Consider the following 20,190-nt stretch of genomic DNA (forward strand, 5'->3'; position numbering starts at 1 on the left):
GGCCTTCAGTGCTAAAGCTGAATTATTAAGACCCTTCTAAAACCCCTTCTGATGTAACTATGCAATTGATTGTCATGAACCCCTAGGTTTTTAGAAGAGGGTATTCCTAAATGCAAGAGGGAAAGAATGGGGTAAGTAGTGTTCATATCACGGCATACGGAAATGTGTGAAGGAACCTTGGCTATCCAGGGGCATACAGAAACAAAGTATGGTCAAAGTAAAGGTGCTTACTTGGTTCTAGGTTCATCACTTTCCAGAGCCAATCCCAAAACCAAATAAGAGAGCATTAAACAACAACAACAACAACAACAACAACAACAACAACAAACAGGACAGGAGAAGACCCAGAAGAGTCCAGCCTCAAAACGCCTGAAAGCCATTCATCCAGATATGCTCTAGGGGCCTTATGGCCTTAGAATTGTTTGTTCTTTGATCCTCATTAACATGAGGAACAAAGTTGATATTACCAAAAGGCCTGAGTTCCTGGGCTTAATTAGTATGGATCAAATTAGGAAGAGGTTTGTCTGGGGTACCTGGGTGGCTCAGTCAGTGAAGCATCTGCTTTTGGCTCAGGTCATGAGCCTGAGGTCCCAGGATCGAGCCCTGAATTGGGTTCCCTGTTCTGCGGGGAGTCTACTTCTCCTCTGCCCCTCTCCCTGCTCGTGTTTGCATGTGCGCTCTCAAATAAATAAGTAAAATGAAAAGAAAAAGGAGCAGAAAAGCTTCTCTGAGGTCTTAAATAAATGCCTGTGGTGAGCTGATAAATTCAACTCAATCCATGTTTGAATCTTGCACCAAAAAATAAGTGGCAGCAGAGCCTAAACTTCTGAAGCAGCAGCTCCAAAACAGGATGATGATTTTCAAAGACAACCAAAGCTGCGTCTCACCAGATTTTATTATCAGTATATCTAACATTTTGTGCATGGGAAAGTACTTCTGTATCTCATACTTGGAGGATCTAAGAATGTGAGAGTGCATCATTGTGTAAGATTAAATTCTGATTCCTCCCCCAACCTAAATACTCAATCTTTCCTTTTATCTTCTTTCTACTGTTTTCTCACTCTCCTCCAGTGTTACTCTTCTTCTCCATTCCTATCCCATTCCTCTTCTCCTTTATCAAAGTCAAGGACAAATTTTAAAGGCTCACGTTCCTGTGCATTCCTTCAACAATTATTACTTCCCACAGCCAAAACCAATTTTTTAAAGGTTTGATTTATTTGACAGGGAGAGTGAGAGAGACCACGAGCCGGTGGGGAGAGGCAGAGGTAGAAGCAGGCACCCCACTGAACAGGGAGTCTGCCACAAGGCTTGGTCCCAGGACCCTGGGATCATGACCTGAGCCGAAGGCAGGCTCTTAACCGACTGAGCCACCCAGGCACCCCCAGCCAAAACCAATTTTTACTTCTAAGAAGTCTCCTTCCCTGTGGCATGTCACGAAATTATACATGGCTAGAAGTGTGTTACAGGTGAGAAAGCACTGGGGAGCACTACTGTAAGCTAGAGAGAAGGCTACCCTGATGAACCTTCAGCCTTCCTCCACTAATCTTAACAAGAACAATGATTTTATGGAGACTTAAAAGGATTTTATTTTGATTACTCTCCTGTAGGACATTCAAATCTCTGATAGTAGCTTTTTGAGCTATTTAAGCAGTGACCAGGCTTACCTCTTTTGAGGAGTCTTTTTCTCTCAGGATCTTTATCTCCTGGTCAATGCTCTCAATCTCTTCTAAGCTGATACCAATCCACCTTCGAAGGTGAAGAAGGTAATATTCACGAACACGCTCATCATCTGCTTGACCACTTTCCACAGCAGATTTCAGTGCAGACAACCTATGCTCCACCTCCTTCTTCTGCTTGTATCTGTTCCACAGAAAAGCATTACCCATGAACTTAAAAATAAAGAGGTATTCCTTCAAAGAAGGCCACATTAAGAGTTTACCTTTGCAAGTGACCAGGCAGTAAGTAAGCCGGTGTCCACTTTGGCAAAAATACCCCAGAATTCACCACCAAGGCTGCAAGTCCTCAAGATTGCCAAGACAAGGTAGGGATCAGTAGGGGCTGAGAAATAAATTCTAAAGCCAGAAAAATACAGAAGTAACCTGATCTGAGCAACCCCTCTCTCCTCATCTTTAGAGATGGAAGTCCCTCAGTAATTTTATTACATTAATCCTTACTAAGTTGGATACTTAGTATCACACAATGTCCATTTGGGACCTGCCACTTCAAAGAGTCACATATTCTTAGGGGTTGTTTACCTGCCACTGACACAGGAATTCCTTGGGAAATAGCCTAAAAAAATTGGTCATTTCTTCTTCAGGGCAAAATAATCTTAGCTCTTCTGGGTCATCCTTCTACTAAGGGCATCATATTGTTTGAACCAAGGAAACACTCTCTTTTATTTTTCTCAAGTACAAGGTGCTATACTCAGTGCTTTTTGTCTATACAATCACATTTTAAAAGTAAACTTTACACCCAATATGGGACTTAAACGCATAACCCTGCGATCAAGAGACAGAGGCTCTACTGACTGAGCTGCCCCTTGAAGACTCAAAGCCATCCTGCCTGCCTTTTTCAGGATGTATTCTAATACGTCATCTATCATTCATTTGCCAAGTATTTACTGAGTACCTATTGTGTGGCAGGCACTATTCTCAGTGCTGGACACACAGCAGTGGATACAAGAAAGTCCTTGCTCTCCTGAAGCTCTCGTTCTAGTGGAAGCAGACAAAAGAACAGAGATGATGAGTTGGGTGGTGGTAAGTGCCATGAAGAAGCAAAAAGCAAAGTAAAGTGGACAGAATGATGGTACAAAAGTAGAAGTGCTATTATATACAAGGTGATCAGGAGGAGGTGACATTGGAGCAAAGACTTCAATAAGGAAACAAGCCATGCTAATATTTGCAAGAGGTTCTATGAGGTAACAAATATGATGATCCTGGAGTGGAAGAAAGCTTGGTTTGAAGTGTTTGAGAAATAGAAAGTAGGCCAGTGTGGCTGGCATAGAGTGAAGAAGAATGATAGTGAAATGAAGTGAGAGAGCCAGGGCTACAACTTGTAGAACCCTGTAGGCAGTAAGACCCCAAATATCAAATGCCATGATATTTTGAGACAGGAAAGCCACTGGAGGCTTTTGAATAGAATACATGACATGAATAGAGTGACATGAAAACTTTTTTTATATGGGCCACTCTGGCTGTTGTGTGGAATGCAGACTATGGGAGGAGGAGGGGAGAGGCAAGGATGGAAGCACGGAAATCAACTGATATAGTGCTACAAACTAGATGAGACAGTGACTTGAAATATGGAGGTGGGGAGATCTGCATGTATTTAAAATATAAAAGATTTACTGGGTGTAAGGGCTTGAGAGGGGAGAGGGAGAGGGCAAAGGCGAGAGAAGTCAAGGAAAAGTTCCATGATTTCCAAGAAAAGTCTTTTGATATATCTATGACTGGAACCCCACTCTAGATCTCCAGAATCAGATGCTCCTCTGCAGGTGTTCACCCAAATCTAGAGTTCTTAACCTGAGGTGTATGGATACAGTTTAGGGGGAGATGGGTCATGAATTCCCTGGAATTTTATGCAGAATTTTACTTTTTTTTTTTTTTTGGCCTGGAAGAGGTTTGTAGTTTTCATCAGATTATCAACAAGGTCCATGACCCATGTAAAGTCAAGAACCACTGCTCTGGAGACATTCTTTTATTATGTAGACTTTTTAGGTTCTTTTGCTCCTTTTACCCAACAAGTGGAGTAATTTATATAATGTTTCAAATAACTGTCACACAGCATCATCATCAGTAGCCTCTGAGCAAAATACCACAAAGGTAAACTACTAGTTCATGAATGCTATTACAGATATTACTTGAGAACGTTTAATTCTGGTCCCACTCCTACCCCCACCCTCTTTCTTGGATGTACCTACAACAGGAAAAAACCTACCAGAGCCTTAGAATGTATATAATCCAGAGTAAATTCTGGGTCAGTCTACTGATCCTCTGAATAAGGTTCGTGTGCTTCCTTTCCCATTCTCTGCAAGCTCACGGTCTAACTGCACTCAAAGGCTTCTTCATTTCCTTCCTTCTGTGACTTCTCTCCTGTCATCTTTGAAACTTTAGCTCCTCCACTCCTGCTTTTTTTTAGGGCAGTGTTTTTTAAACCTTTTCGTCCTAGCAAAAGAACCCTTTCTTCTTATGAGAGCTTATTTGGAAATCCAGTAAGTAGCAGATAAAAATCCACTTTAGTTAATCAGAGGACGGTTCCTAACATACCCTCTACTCATGCCCAGGCACTGTGTGGTGGATTCTTAGAGCTCCAAGAAACAGATTGAAAACCACTGTCCTAGACCTTTTATCACGGTTCTAGATTTCCCATGGTGAGCCATTACATGGAAATACTGCCTACCGCCTTAGAATGCCTGTCACCCTTCTGACTCTGGACAACTCTCCCCATTCCCTTTTGCTGTTCTCAGGCTGCTGTAGAGAGCTAACAAATTATAGATTTGTGTCACATGAATCAACAACAAATTCAGATGATCGAACTCTGCCTGAGTGGTCACCCTTGCTCAGCTACCCTCTTGTTCATCATTTGTGGACTCCATGCCACCATCAGTCACCAGATAGCCAGCCAATGTAGAATTCAATTTCCCTCTTGACCTTAAAATCTCTGTACTTTCATCTTTCCTCACCTTTAAGGAGCTAACGTTGTTTTTACCAGGGTGATGTCTTTACCATTCCACTTTTGCTATCAATCCTGTTCCCTACCCAGATTTTCCCAGGCCTCAGTCTAACAATCATCCTGTCATCAGCAATTTTTTTTTCACTCTACTGGTGCCCTTCCCTCTCCTAGAGAACATCTTCCCTCAATCTATGTTCTCTCCTTTCAAATGACCACTCTTCTCTTTTCTGTGCTATAGTGGAGCGAACTGGGAACTTGAAGACCTGAGTTTAAATCCTAGCCTGGACACTTAGGAGGTGTGTTATCTATGGACAAGTAAATTCTCTTATCCCATTTCCTTAGCTCTAAAATGGAGGTAACAAGATCTGCTTCCTGGGGTTAAGAGGATCAAATGCAACAATACACACGAAAGTACTTCATTAGCAGCGAGAGAATACAGATGCCGAGAGAATACAGATGCCGTTAGGGGACAGGAAAAAGAAGGCCAGCAGGGGCTAGATGATGCCCCATCTATTAAGTGGAGGAAATTGGATTGGCCACTCCAGGTCCATCTGACTCCAAAGTTCAGGCTTTATGTGTAACACCATACTGCTTCCATTTTTCTGATGACCACTCTATCCGCTCTCCCAAGATATTTCAAGTACCTACTTATTGGGTTGGGCCCCAAAGATACAATGATACAATTAGGATACTAAAGATGCAGTGAGTGGAAGTCTCTGACCTTTAGGAGTTTCAAATCTAGAGAATGATAGTTACACTGTGATAAGTAACAGAAACGAAGTGCTACAGTATCTGGGAGGGGGCTTGACAGGGAGAAGTTTCAGAGTACATAACATTTGCTCTCTCTCTTCCCCAGGCTTCTATAAGCACTTCTATCTATACCTTGCTGGGTATTTTACCTCTGATTCCTCTTTCTTCTCCCTTAACTTGCCCCAAGATTTTATGCTAGGCTTTTCTTCTCTCTGTTTTTCCCTGGTAAACTATCCATATCCACCAAAGCTCCTAAATTTTTTCACACTAGTCACCAGCCTCCTAAGTTTTAGTCACATTTCCACCTGCCTATGGACATGGCTACCCAGTTGTCACTTCAGAATCGAAGTTCAGTTAGGTCAAACACTAGACTCATTACTTACCCAACTTCTACTTCTTTATTTCTGTCACAAGAATGGAGGTGCAGTTTATCAACCAGACTCACACTCTCATAAATGAGAATCAGAGTAGAGAGAGGGTATGTGAAGAAAGGAGTTTTGAGAGAGGATATGTTATACCATTTAGGTATGTTTTATGTAGGATGTTATCAGTATGTACAGTGGGGAGGACTTATAGAAAATAAACAAGGATCTCAACAATGTATTTTCTAATCATATAAACGCTTCTTGCAAAATAATACTTTTGACAGCTGTCACTTCATTTTCCTCTCTTCTTTCCAGCTGAAGTACTATTGTAACATGTTAATTTGTCTTTCTGCCTCTCCCTTCCCTTTCAGTATTCTATATACATCGCTTCTTTCCACAGACCTCCGACCACAGTAGTCTTAGCTTCTGCTGAACTATTCTGTGTTCCCTATATACACCTCAAACTACCCTGCTGTGGGCTTTTGCTCATGTTGTTCCTCCTGCTTGTCAACAATACATGTTTCTTAAGCATCTCCTATATGCTAGGCCCTGTGCTAGGCATACCACGGTAAACAAAGAAACAGCTCCAGCCCTCAAGGAGTATACATTCTACTAGAGTTCAAAGACAAAGCCCAGGAAGACAGAAAAATGAAGAGCATTTCATGCAAAGAGAACATGTACAAAGACTATAGAGGGGAGGAGCCGGGTCTGTGCAAAGAACTAAAAGAGGGCGATTATGGTTGGAGTCTAGTGAACGAGGGAAGACTGAAGAGAAGCAGGTGCCAGATTGCGCAGGTCCTTGCAGTTAGTGTTTTAGCTATTCCAGCTGAAGTGCCAGCAGCCTACGCTGAGGTATGACAGTGGAGATCCAGAGAAACAGGACCTAAGATTCATCTTGTAGCTAGAATTGGCAGGCCTTGCTGGTGGACTGGATGTGGAGAATCAGAAGGGAAGAACTGAGGCTAACTCCTAGCTTCTGGCTTAAACACCTAGGCAAATTGTAGTGCTACTCACTAAGATGGTGAAGACCACGGTGTGGGGGCACATCAGGGGTTAAATAACTAAGGGTTCAATTTAGGTCATGTTAAGTTTGAGATGTCTGTGAAACATCCATGTAGGGTGTTGGAAGTAGCAGTCTGAAGGTCAGGAAAGGTCTGAGCTAGTGATTTAAATGTGGGATCCATTATAATATAATATAATAGTGTTCCCTTTATGTGTTCCCTTTATCCAGTCCACCAGCAAGGCCTGCCAATTCTAGCTACAAGATGAATCTTAGGTCCTGTTTCTCTGGATCTCCACTGTCATACCTCAGCGTAGGCTGCTGGCACTTCACCTGGATTAACTATTATTTTGTCCGGCAGACATTTAAAAAAATGTTCAAAGACAAAGCTTCCTAACCAAAGAAATGCAAATAAAAACAATGACATACCTTATTTGGTTTTCCCAATTGGATTTTCTAAGTGTTAACATCTAAGACCAGTGCAAAGGGACATATTCTAAGACTTTGTTATTGTTATATCAACAGTCTTAAAATATTCAAATGCTTTGATCTAATTACTGGTCCTTCTGGGGATCTAGCCTAAGAAAACAGTGACAGATGCAGTTATAGATGTCTGTTCATACTACTACTTAGAAGAGCAAAAACAAAAAAACCCCGAACCTGTATATAGTCTAAGTATTTGGTGTTAAAAGATTAAATAACTATGGTACAACTATGGGATGGAACCATTAAATACCATGGTTTCAAAAGGCATGAGGAAATGCTCACAATACAATGTTAGGTTTGAAAAGGATTAAAAAAAAAACTATATATACAGTATTACTCCAAATTTATTAACTAAAATATCTGGAAGGAAATACATCAGGAAGTTAACAAAGATCTCTGAGTGCTAGGATTAAGCCCTTTTTAATTTTAAAAATATTATTTTTCCAACTTTCCACAATGAGTATTATTACTTTTATATTCAGGAAAATCTGTAATTTCTGTTTTCAAGCACAATTCAAGGCTCATCTCAAATGTTATTACATACTGAAACCTCATCCTCATCCCTCCAACCAGATGTGCTTACTTCCTGGTCTTTCTTCTCTACCACCCTGTATATCTCTATGGCATTTACAGGCCTTTTTTGGATGTACTATAATTATTTGGATACCAAACTTACTGTTCGAAACTTTCTGTTATATGCCAATGGGTTGCCCTTATCTTCTGACAAAAGACAGGATGCTGAATTCCAGTTCCTAGCAGTCTATCCTACTCCCTCAAAAATTATTCACTGTCACAAACTAACCCTGAACCATACTTTCTTATTCTTTATAGACCATATCATCCAAAATTACATGATTTACTAGCTTATTGTCTGTCTCCTCCACCAAAATAAAAGCTTCACGAGGGCATGGATATCATCTGGTTCTCCATTACTTAGAATAGTTTCTGGCACAAAAGAAAAGGCCAATACATATTTGCCAAATGAAGGAATCAATTTTCAGCTCTTTAGCCCAGACCTCTCCTGTGAGCTACACACTACCGGATACCTCTACCTGGATGACTCCTAGAACACCTTAAATGCAACACGGCTCAATACTGAATTCATACATTCTCCTATCCCCTGATGTGTTCTTCCTCCTCTATTCCCCATCTTAAGGAGTTCTGCAAGCCATCCACCTATGACAAACATCCCTTGTTGCTTCCATACCCCACCTTCCAGAACCAACTGATCAGCAGGTTTTCTGAAGGGTCGACCCTTGTAAATAAATACATCCCTCTTATCTCTTTTGCCATTGCTGTAGTGATGCCTCATCACTTGTGACCTAACTCTGCTACACTGCTTCCTAACTGCTGCCGGTGTGTGCTAGTTAAAATGCAAATATGAGGGGAGCCTGGGTGGCTCAGTCAGTTAAGTGTCTGCCTTCGGCTCAGGTCATGATCTCAGGGTCCTGGGATGGAGCCCCACATTGGGTTCCCTGCTCAGTGGGGAGTCTGCTTCTCCCTCTGCCCCTACCCCCTGCTCATGTGCGCTCTCTTTCAGATAAGTAAAATCTTAAAATAAAAATAAAAATGCAGGGCAGTCCCGGTGGTGCAGCGGTTTAGCGCCGCCTGCAGTTAGGGGTGTGATCCTGGAGACCCAGGATCGAGTCCCACGTCGGGCTCCCTGCATGGAGCCTGCTTCTCCCTCTGCCTCATTCTCTCTATCGCTCATGAATAAATAAATAAAAATTTTTAAAAAATGCAAACATGACCATGCTACTCTTTTAAAAACCCCAAAAATCTCTAGTGGATCCCAGTCACCAACCAAAATTTAGGTTCTTTAGGAAGGCCTACTAGTAAGTAACATCTACAGAATATTAACTACGTGCCAGATACTATGCTGTTTTTGTGTGGTCTATCTTATTTTTCTTAATCCTACAAGACAGGTACCCTTATTACTTGCACATAATTTCACACATGAGGAACCCTGAGGCTCAGAAAGGTTAAATACGTCACCCAAATTACAACGGCTTGTAAGTGAAGCTGGGGCTCAAACCCAGGTCTCTGACACCACAATCTGTTCTCAGCTACAAAGATATAACAATAGCTAACTTTGAGTACTTACTGCATCCGCCACTGTGCTAAGTGCTTTTAATGTATTAATCCTTTAATCTTCAAAACCAGTTTATGAAGAAAGATCCATTATTATCCAATTTTACAGCTGGGGAAATTAAGGCACCAAGAGATTAAGCAACTTACTCAAAGTGAGAGTGATTAAATGGTGGAACTGGGATTCAAATCCCTCCCCAAGTTCTTAGCAGCAGGGCTGTTCCTTTACCTTCCTCACACCCCAAGCTCTCTTTGGTCTGGACCCCACAACGTTCTTTAGCATCGTTCCATTTCTCCACCTGCCTACATGTTCTAGCATTATCTAATTGCTTACAGTTGTTCCCTATCCACACACCCCGCCCTAGCACTGTAATCTTAATATCTTTAATATCTCTGTAGCTTTATTAACGCTATTACCTCTGCTGGCTAATGCACTTCTCTCCTTGTCCTCTAGATAACATTCCTATTCATCCTTAAACAATTCATCACAGGAGTTACCTCTTCCAGGAAGCCTTCTCCTCTCTCCTACTCTCTTTGATTAGGTGCCCCTCCTGTCTGCTCTCACAGTACCTGTGCATTTCTCTATCATATCATTTTTTATGGCTACTTTGCTTTTCCTCACCAGAGTATAGGTGGAGACCACCCATACTCATACAAACACCCATACTCAGTTTCTAGCTCCAGTGCCTGGAGTAGCTCCTAGACACTGAGCACTCATTAAATGTTTTTTAAAACTGCGAGTAAACAACTTGTTCAAGGTTACACAACAAAGCTGTGCTAGGATTAAGATCAGCTGAGGATGTTACACACCTGATCCATTACTCTTTGAGAACTTCTCACTCAGTGGATCATCAGTGGATTATTGCTACAAGACGCTGTGCCCTTCAGAGAGATCTACCCCATTGTACATATGAATAATGTTATGCTGTGATGTGGGAAAAGACTGGGAGATGCTATGCTAAACTAGATTCTACTGCTGGGAACCACAAGGTAGCAGGGGCTTGATGGTTAGGTATGACCATCTTATCAAAAGCAGAGGTGTCTTGAAATACTCAGGAGGGTTGACTCTCACCAGGGCCTAATGCTCAATATGAACCAAGAGTGACAGATACCACTGTTGCCCTCACCACCCCCAAAAAACATGCACCACCCCCAAAGCACTGCCACTGGGCAGTCCTCAAGGTACAGCTATTGACCCACCTCTCTATTTTAGCCTGTCTTTGAGATGCCATAGCAACGAGGCTGGGATAGGCCATGGAGGAACTAGCAGTGTTATTATCAGTTGAGTTGTTCTTGGTTTTGGGCAGCTCAAACTCTGCCACATGATAGTACTGGCACTGAGTTAGGTAGTTTAAAAAGTGTTCTCGAGCCCACTCCAAATGATCTAGACGCTTGCTGGGGTTGACTTGTTTCATGGTGAGCGCTCCTTGAAATGCTGGCACCATCAGGTACTTCAGGTCAGTGGAAGCAATCTCTTCCAAATCTTCATTTCGGCTGGAAAGAGCAAAGAGGAGGCTGTGAAGCCTGGACGGGCATTCACACTGTAGCCCTTGCTTCCAGGGGGAGGAGAGGGCTGCGGTGGGTGTGTGGCGGGAGAAGGCAGGAGGAATTAAAGTAGCTGACCACTCACACCCAATGCTTATGCAAACAGCCAACTTAGGGAGCAGAGTCGTGGGATATCAACTATCTCCAAGTCAGGTGGAGAATAAACGATCTACATAAGATCGCAGTGGGAGGTAGGAATAAATGGTTCCTAGGCCTTTTAAAGGATCTCCTCCACCCAGGCTCAATGGTTCCACCCTTGGTAACCATTATTACCTCCGTCCTCAGACGTTATTCCCCTGTCCCCCATACCTGAACAAGTCGAGCTGCGATAACATTTCGGCAGCCTTCTTAAGGAGGTCTAGTCCCTTGGACACCTTATCCTGGATTATGCGGGAACCGGTGGGTTCAGTCGCTACTTCCACTTCGTCTAGAAGCTGCTTGCTGGTTTCGAACAGCTCGGGGAGCCGCGGTAGCAGTAACTCGTCTTCGGCTGTTGCCATCTTGGGAGAGGGAGGAACGCGGAAGACCTCACTTCCGGGGTCAAAGGCAAACTTGGGAAAAAAGAACTCGGTGAGCGCAAACGAAACCGGAAGGAGGGCCGTATTGGTCCAGTCGCTCTATTGTTACCAAAGGGTCAAAGAACTTCCGGAAGCCGTCGATCGCCGACCCTGGCAACTGTTTCCATAGATTCATTTTTGCATGCGGCTGCCTATCACAAGTAGTAAGCATCTGCTAAAAGCAAGCAAACTAACAAGCACAGCACCGGCTGCTGTTTTGCGGGTCGCTGACGCCAGGCTGGGAAGTTCCGTGGGCTCTGAGCTTAGCCCTGGCGTGACCAGGCGGAATTCAGAGCGAGCTGCGGGAGCCGGCCAGGAGCGCGCCTTACCTCTCGAGGCGCTCCCCTGGTTGAGGGGCCGGGGCAGCCAGAGATCCGGCAGCAACGCCGCTCCCCGGCTTCGGTCGTCTGCGCGTGCAAATGCCAGTGGCGCCCCCCTCCGGCTTCCGTCCATCCAGCAGCCGCGAGAGCCCCAGGCTTCTCCCAGCCAATCCTCGCCCGTCCTCTTCACGTCATCCCTCCCACACACACGCACACCCCCTGGTAACCTGCAATTCTAGTCACTCCATAGCCAGCTTCCTCTCAAAAGTTACTTATTTTGTGAGACCTTCCTTGAGCCCCCTTACCCCGCCAAGCCACTGAAACTTTTTACTTTCTGTAGATCTCTGTCAGAACACCTACGACAGTGTGTTACAGCTAGTGATTTCCCAAGCTATCTCCCTTACCAGAATGAGTCTAATTAATTCTTACACCCCTGCGGCTAACCTAGTGCCTGGGTCTTATCTAGTGCTCAGTGTCCTAAACATGGAAAAATAATTGTTCGGTTGGGACTCAGCCCAAACGTGTAGGGCTGCGCTGTTCAGTAGGATAGCTCTAGCCATATGGGACTATTGAGACCTTGAATGTGGCTGTTTTGAGGTGAGATATGCTGGAAATGTAAAATATCCAATTTCGAACACATCACGGAAAAAAGAGCATCAATTATCTCAATTTGTAGACTGACATGTTAAAATGTTAATATTTTGTATATGTTGGGTTAAACATACTCAAATTAATTTCAGTTGTGGCTTTTCACTTTACCATGCCCACTAGAAAACTTAAAATTACATATTGAGTTCATATTATATTTCTACTGGACAGTACTGATGTAAAAATAGAATTTCAGGACTTTGACAAAAGGGGTGTCATTGCTTTGAATGGATCAATATAAATATATATGGATTACTTCCAGACACGCCCCCAAATTGTCCTAGGGGGTTTAAATTGAGCAGAATACACACTGCTTAACTTGGAAAATAAGCTTTTTAAACTAAATATATTTTAAACTAATTATAGTTGAGAAAAAAAAGTTCACGTAAAAACAACTAGAGGGCAATATAGGACAGTACAGAACCAGGGGATCTGTTGTATTGCATAGGCTGTTGGGAAACTAAGCAATGACAAGTCATTCCATGCTAAGAGTACTTCAGAAAGCTTCTCAGACATGATATGCAGTCAGAGAATTTCAAAGCTGGAAAGAGACCTCAAAAAGCAGAGGAAAAAACAGACCAGAAAGGGTAAGCGACTTGCCCAACCAGTTGTGACAAAGCCAGTGGCTTCTAAGGACCCATAAATCTTCTAATAAACCTCACCTGGCAATCCCTCAGCTTTAGAAGCTGAGGAAGAAAGGTGGCTCTGATGAATTACCTATTTGATTTGTCTGGCACCTCTAATTACTCTAGTAAACTGAACTTTCCAGGTCAGTCTCAGCCAGGAATACAAAGAAGAAAGATAGTACTTGGGGAGACTTGGAAACTCAGTAATTGTGAGACTAAGGATAATCAGTTTCCATGCAGTTGCTGTTACCTAAGAGAAAAACAAATATATGCAGAATTTGAATTTGCTCCTCAACTTTGTATGCCCCTTTTCTTATTTATTTATTTATTTATTTATTTATTTATTTATTTATTTATTTTTGTATGCCCCTTTTCTATGGCTTTCAAAATGACAGTCTTTATGGGAGTTGCCAATTGACGTCAGAGTGCATATTTAAATTGTCATGTTAAGTATTGTGTCATATCTTATTTTGAGATAACAGCTTAAAAAGTGGTTAGAAAAAAAGGTAGTAATAAAAATGAATTGCTTACTGTGTTTCTGTGTATAAACACGTTATCATTAAAAGCCATTTAAAAAAAAAATCCTACTTTAGGGAAGCCAGAAGATCCCTTGGAAATCATGCAAACATAATGGTACTTAAACTTTTTGTAATAGCAGAATTCATTTTCCAAACCAGATTTGAGAGGGGCCCATAATTTCTAAAACAGCTGCTGTGTTTTAAAGTGGATACACAGAGGCCTGACAACTCAGCCTCTGGCCCACCTCTTCTCCCAACCTGCTCAGTGGTGCCAAAGGCACCAACGTACCTCTGAGGGATTCAAGGGGCTCTAAATAACACAGTATAAAAAATACTAATCTAGCACAGCCCCCTCATTTTGCAGATAAAGAACCTGAGACACTGAGAAGTCAGGTGACTTGCCCAAGGTCACACAGCTAAGATGATTAACTAAGCAACAGTATAAAGAGTGAGTTGGGATGAGGCGAAACTAGAGTTCAGGAGAACAGTGGAAAGCATTTTAAGTAACCTATACATGACTGTAGAACTGAGATGACTGCATGTATTTTCTGGTGTGACTCCCTGATGTTCATTGGTCATGTGTGGATCTTAATACAGATTTGTGATCTTGGAAAACCAATTGTGTGATTGATGAGAGAAACATTAAAGTAGACCTTTCCCTGCCTGTCTGAATTGATGTGCTTGGCATCTTAGATCTTCTTTAGTCTGCTTTAGAGATCAGCTGCTGTTTTGTCCCAAGCGAGTAATACCCTACAGATATTTGGATCTGAAATGCCAGCAACTGATTAATACTCTACAGATATTTGGACCTGAAATGCCAGCAACAGCACTAAATGAGATCAACTTGTGTTAGAGGGTAAAGCCAAGAGCAGGCTATAACTTGCCAAAAATTATTTGGGGAATCATTAGTTTATCCTTAGGGTTCAAACTATCTTCACCAAATATTTTTTTAAGTAATCTCTGTGCCCAACATCGGGCTCGAATTCACAACCTCAAGATCAAGAGTTGAGTGCTCTACTGACTGAGCCAGCCAGGCACCCCTCACCAAGAATTTTTGAGATCTGAATTTGTCTAACTAGTGGCAAGTTTATTAAGCTGGGGGAGGAGTGGGGTCACATAGGGAACCATGGGAAGTGAACCTTTCTCTGATGCTCGAGGGCTACTGGGGATTCACTTAGACCCACTGAAATATTTTCACTGTTCTTCCATGTACCACCTCAATTCATCTCTCATATCACTTGCATGTCCCCATACTTTGGGAAAGGCTGGACAATTATACAATAGTCCCTTTCAGAGCTACTGTGGAGCTCAGTTAAGACCCTGTTGTCTTTGTTGACCTCACTACCTGCTACGGAGGGACTCAACGTTAAAAGAATCATGTGCCATAATAATAATGCATAACCTTCTCTGAGTGCTCACTTCTTCCAGGTGACTATGCAAAGTACTCTACATGCATTTTCTCAATGAATCCCTCACAACTTCCAGGAGAAATAGATGTTGTTACAACCTTGTTTTACAGAAGAGGAAACTGTGGCTCAGAGAAGCTAAAGTAACTGGCCCCTGGTATTGGCTTATACTGGGATTTGAACCCAGCTCATTGAATTTAGATCCAATTCTAGAGCTCAAGCTCTTAATCACTACACTATACTACAGAAGAGGGGGTAGTTTATAGACCCTGGTGGAGAACAAAAGAGGACACGAACATGTAAACGGTCTGTGTTAAGAGCAAAAGGAAATAAGATTGAATCAGTAAGCTGGTCCATGTTATGGAAAACATATAGTCAGCCAGGGGAGTGTAGATTTGGCAAAAACTATAGGGAGACATCTGGTTCAATTAAGTATTTATTGTGTGTATTTTAGTGGGCCAGCCACTGTGTTAGCTGCTGTGATACACATATGCATAGTCTTTGCTCCTAAGGCTCTAACAGCTAAGGTGAAGGAGAGAGAGATAACAAATGATTTCAGTGTAATGTGGTAAATGCTGTTATAGCGACACACGGAGGGTGTGATGGAAAACCCCCAGGAAGGGAGCCTAGCCAGAAGGTTCATAGAAGGACTCCTCAAAGGAGATAATGCTGAAACTGAGTCTTGAGTGGTGACAGCATGTGGGGGGAGCCTGAACCATTTTCCTATGATTGGAACTTACAGTCAAAAGCAACAACAGGTAGGTGATTTATTCATTCATACTTTATTTACTGAATGCCTGCTAAATGCAAGACACTGTTCTTAGGCACTGGAATGAACAAGGCAAACAAACCCTCTGCACTCATGGATCATGAAAGGCGAGCAGGGGCTACTGCATGCTCATTTGTATAACACTTATTTTGAAAGAACTAAAATAAAGTGTCAACTGAACTCCACAGTAGCTCTGAAAGGGACTATAGTAGATATAGTTGTCCAGCCTTTCCCAAAGTATGGGGGCATGCAGGTGATATGAGAGATGACTTGAGGTGGTACATAGAAGAACAGTGAAAATATTTCAATAGGTCTAAGTGAATCCCCAGTAGCCCTCTAGCATCAGAGAGAGGTTCACTTCCTGAGGTTCCCTAGGTGACTCAATTCCTCCCCCATCTGTCACCATGGAAATGAGAGGCTTCATTTCTCTGATTCTCTTACTTCCACTCCTAAGTGAGCCTCAGAAAGCTCCCTCCCCATCTCTGTGGAAAGAATTACATGCTCCTCAACCTTTCTGCCAAATCATATCCCGCTTCTCAGGCTGTTACCATAGAAACTAAAAGTTTCATCCCCCTTCCCCAGTCATCTCCATGGTGACCCTCAGCCCTACCCCCAGGATAGTACCAGGATCAATCTCTACTAAAGGTCTAGAACTCAGGGAAGGCTGGAATGTGGGGGCGACTCCTTGCTGTGGCCGCAGTCTTTGTCTCTGTCTTTCCTGGCTTTGAAGGCATGGTGACCCCTCTCTCAAAAAGAGAGGTTTAGTTTCCTAAACCTACAGTTTATAGAGTACCAATTATGTGCCAGGCACTGGGCTAAGTACTGGAACTCACCACCAGCCATTTTGCAGAGCTTAAGGAAGAGATGTTCACAGAGATGAAGGCACTTTGCCTGTTGCTCCCACTGAGCCCCTTATCATCCTCACTGAAACTGGGAACCAAAAGGATTTTTATTTCCATCATTCTCTTTTGCTATATGGCCTTGGACAAGTAGCTTCCTATCTCCGAGACTTATTTTCCCCACCTGTAAAATAAGAATATTGGGCTCATTGTCATCTTGGATATCCCCCTTATTAATGTCAGATCATAGTAGCTCTGATCTTCTCATTGATTTCTTAGGTATGAATGCTGGTCAATCTTGTGGGTGTTCTTGTCGTTTTTAAACTGGCATAGTGGAGGTCCTCAAACTTTTCTGATAAAACACTCCAAGGTTTTGTTTATAATCTTTCAAGGTCTCTTCTAGGGTTTTTTTGTTTTGAAATTTCTATTTTGAAGTAATTCATAGGAAGTTGTAGGGCATCCTTCATCCCACCTCTGCCAATGCTGGCATCTTGTATAACTGTAGTACAGTATCAAAACCAGTCAACTGACATAGAGACAATCCACAGAGCCTATTTAGATTTCACCAGTTTTACATGAACTAATTGTGTGTGTGTTTTGTGCAGTTTTGTCACATGTGGAGGTTCATGTATCACAGCCCCAGAAAAGGTACCTCAGTCATCACAAGGATTCCTTGTGTAGCCGTTTTATAACTACACTTGGTTACTTGCCTCCCCTCATCTCTAGCAGCCACATATCTGTTTTCCATCTCTAGAACTTCCAGAATGCTATACAAATAGAATTATATAGTACGTAGCCTTTTTGAATTGGCTTTTTTCACTTAGCATAATTCCCTGGGGATTCATCCAAGTTGCTGCCCGTTCATTCCTTTTCATTGCTGAGTAGTATTCCAGAGATGTACAGTTTGTTTGACCATTCACTTGGTGAAGGACATCTTGGTTGTTTCCAGTTTTGGGCTAAACAAAGCTGCTGTGAATGTTGATTTGTGTGTGTGTGTGTGTGTGAGAGAGAGAGAGAGAGAGAGAGAGAATAAAAGATTTCTTTCAAAGAGCAGAAGTTTTGAATTTTGACAAGGTTCAATTTATCAGTTTTTCTTTTTATGAATTGTGCTTTTAGTGTCAAGCCTAAAAATTCTTTGCCTGGCGCCAGGTCCCAAATATGTTCTCGTATTTTTTCCTGAGAGTTTTTAAATTTTATGTTTTACATTTAAGTCATACCTTTGAAGTCATCCATAAATGATCCATTTTGTGTTCTATTTTGTATAAGATAGGACGTTTAGGTCAAGGTTTCTTTTTTTGCCTATGGTTGTCCAATTGCCCCAACAGCATTTTGTTGGAAAGACTATTCTTCCTGTACTCAATTTTTATATCTTTGTCAAAACTCACTTGGGCATATTTGTATGGGGCTATTTCTGGGATCTCATTCCTGTTCTGGCCTATGTTCTATCTCAGTAGTACTGCATAGCACAGGCTTTTGAGACAGAATGCCTAGTGCCACCTGCCAGCTTGGGTGATACCAATGGCTTCCCATCTCACTCAGTATATAAAACAGCCCTTCAGAGCCTCACATGATCTTACCCCTGCCTACCTCTCTGTGCTCATCTCCTATCACTCTTCCCCCTTATTCACTCTGTTCTAGCCAGCCACACTGGCCTCCTGACTGCTTCTCAATCACATATGTTTGTTCCTACCTTAGTCTTTCCTGGGCTGTTTTCTTATCCTAGAATCCTCTTCCCACAGACAACCCCATGGTTAACTCCCTCACCTCCTTCAGGTCTTTTCTCAATTTTCACCTCAGTGTGGCTTTATTTAAAATGGCAAAGGTTCTGCTCACCCCTTGCCTGGCTTTTCCTCCATAGCATTCATCACCATCCACCATACCATGTCATCTACTTCCTCGTTTTTTGTCTCCCGCCACTAGAATAGGAGCACAGTGACAGCAGGCATTTTTGTTTGATTCACTGCAGTATTCCCAGCGCCTTGACTTGCCTGGTATAATACACATTTGTTGAATGAAGAAATGAGTGGAAAGATGGATGAATGAATGAGTGATTGAATGAATACTGTGAACCAGGGGCCAGCCCACTTGAGCCGCCTCTCAGCCCCTTGGCTTGGGCCAAGGCAGCACCCCAGCCCCATCCACTTGCCTCTTTAAGGCTGACCACCAGGTGGCAGTTGGAGCCTGAACTCTAGCCTCATTTGCTCTTCCTGATCCCCTCTCCCTGCCACCTGTCAGTCTTGCCCAGAACTGTTTGACCTTCTCTGTCTAGGCATGGCCAGGGGATATTGTGTGGGCTGTTGAAGTAAGCAGTGTCAGTACCTGAAGCTTTGTTATCTTTTTCTTCTTAGAAAGGTACTAGTTTCTGGGGTGCCTGGGTGACTCAGCTGGTTAGGTGTATGTCTCTTGATTTTGGCTCAGGTGATGATCTCAGGGTTGTGAGATCTGGACATGGAGCCTACTTAAGATTCTCTCTCCCTCTGCCCCTCCCCTCAAAAAAGGAGAAAGGTACTAATTTCTTTCCTGTCTCACCCTGCTTTCTGTCTCAGATGGAAGAAGTTAAGTTACAGATTCTGACCATTAGGCTGCCCCAAGATCATTTCTGTAGCCTCTAGGACATCAGGGCACATGGACCCAAAGGAATTTCATCCCTGCTTCTACCCAGCAAGCCTCTCCTAATATTACTACAGCACTTGAAGGGGTTAAAACTAGTGACAGGGTTAAGCCTTTTAAGTCAGCCTGGGTTTGGATCTCCACTGTGCTGCTTATTGACCCTGTATCCTGGGTGATGTTGGGTAACTGACCTAGATTCCTCAAGCCTTGGTTTTCTTATTGTAAAATGGGGACAATAATGGCAATGTGAAGATTCAATGAGATAATGTATGTACAATGTTAGCAGAGTTCCTGATACAGAATAAACCTCAAGAGGAAAAAAATCAGGGGCTGGGGTGGGGATAAGTAAGACCAGACATGACAAGAACTGGCCAGAGAGGATGAGGAGGGTGCCACCTAGGTGACTAGGAGTCTAAAGCCAAGGAAAGGTAGAAGGTCAAGGAAGGTTTCAAAAGAGAGATGACATTTCAGCTGCAGCTTATAGGAAAGTCAAACTGCCAGAAAGCCAAGCTGGAAAGAGCATTCCAAGAAGAAAGAATGGTATATGCAAACAGAGAGGTGTGAAACAGCATGGGCATATTCCAATAACTGCAATTACTTAAGTATGACTGGAATGCAGGTTTCTTGTGGGGGAATAACAGGAAATAAGAACAGATAAGCAGGGGCCAGATCACAAAGGGCTTCACATGCCAGGTGAAGGAGGGAGGCTGCACTGATCTGCTGGGCAATGGGGAGTCATCAAAGAGCATAAAGCAAGGCAGTGGATGGCTATAATTGCTGGCTTAGCAGTCCAGCTGCTGTGAAGGAGGGCAGGTGAGAGCTGAGCCGGACTTCAATCAGAGAAGTTGTAGTGGAAATGGAGATGGAGACCAAGGGATAAAGTCCAGGGATTTTTTTCAGAGGGAGCAATCAGCAACTAAGTTTTTCTAAGAGCTCGCCTATAAAGGGAAGGAGAGCCAGGACCAGAGAAGGAAATCACAGTAGTTTTTGTG

The 20,190-nt window shown here is 42.8% G+C and overlaps 1 protein-coding gene across 2 annotated transcripts in view; it reads right to left on the minus strand.

The window, feature by feature from the left end:
* The window catches only part of IGBP1 (immunoglobulin binding protein 1), a 53,525-nt gene that overhangs the window by 15,164 nt on the left and 18,171 nt on the right, over positions 1-20,190 (minus strand). The window contains exons 2-4 of one of the 2 annotated variants that reach the window (XM_072817310.1): positions 11,215-11,456; positions 10,561-10,854; positions 1,665-1,860 (exon numbers count right to left, since the gene is read on the minus strand). In XM_072817310.1, the coding sequence (XP_072673411.1) occupies positions 1,665-1,860; positions 10,561-10,854; positions 11,215-11,456 (732 nt within the window). The remainder of the gene's footprint in view (positions 1-1,664; positions 1,861-10,560; positions 10,855-11,214; positions 11,457-20,190) is intronic. The other variant, XM_072817311.1, reaches the window with a different exon arrangement.

The sequence above is a fragment of the Canis lupus genome, chromosome X (assembly GCF_048164855.1).
Source record: "Canis lupus baileyi chromosome X, mCanLup2.hap1, whole genome shotgun sequence".
NCBI lineage: Eukaryota > Metazoa > Chordata > Mammalia > Carnivora > Canidae > Canis > Canis lupus.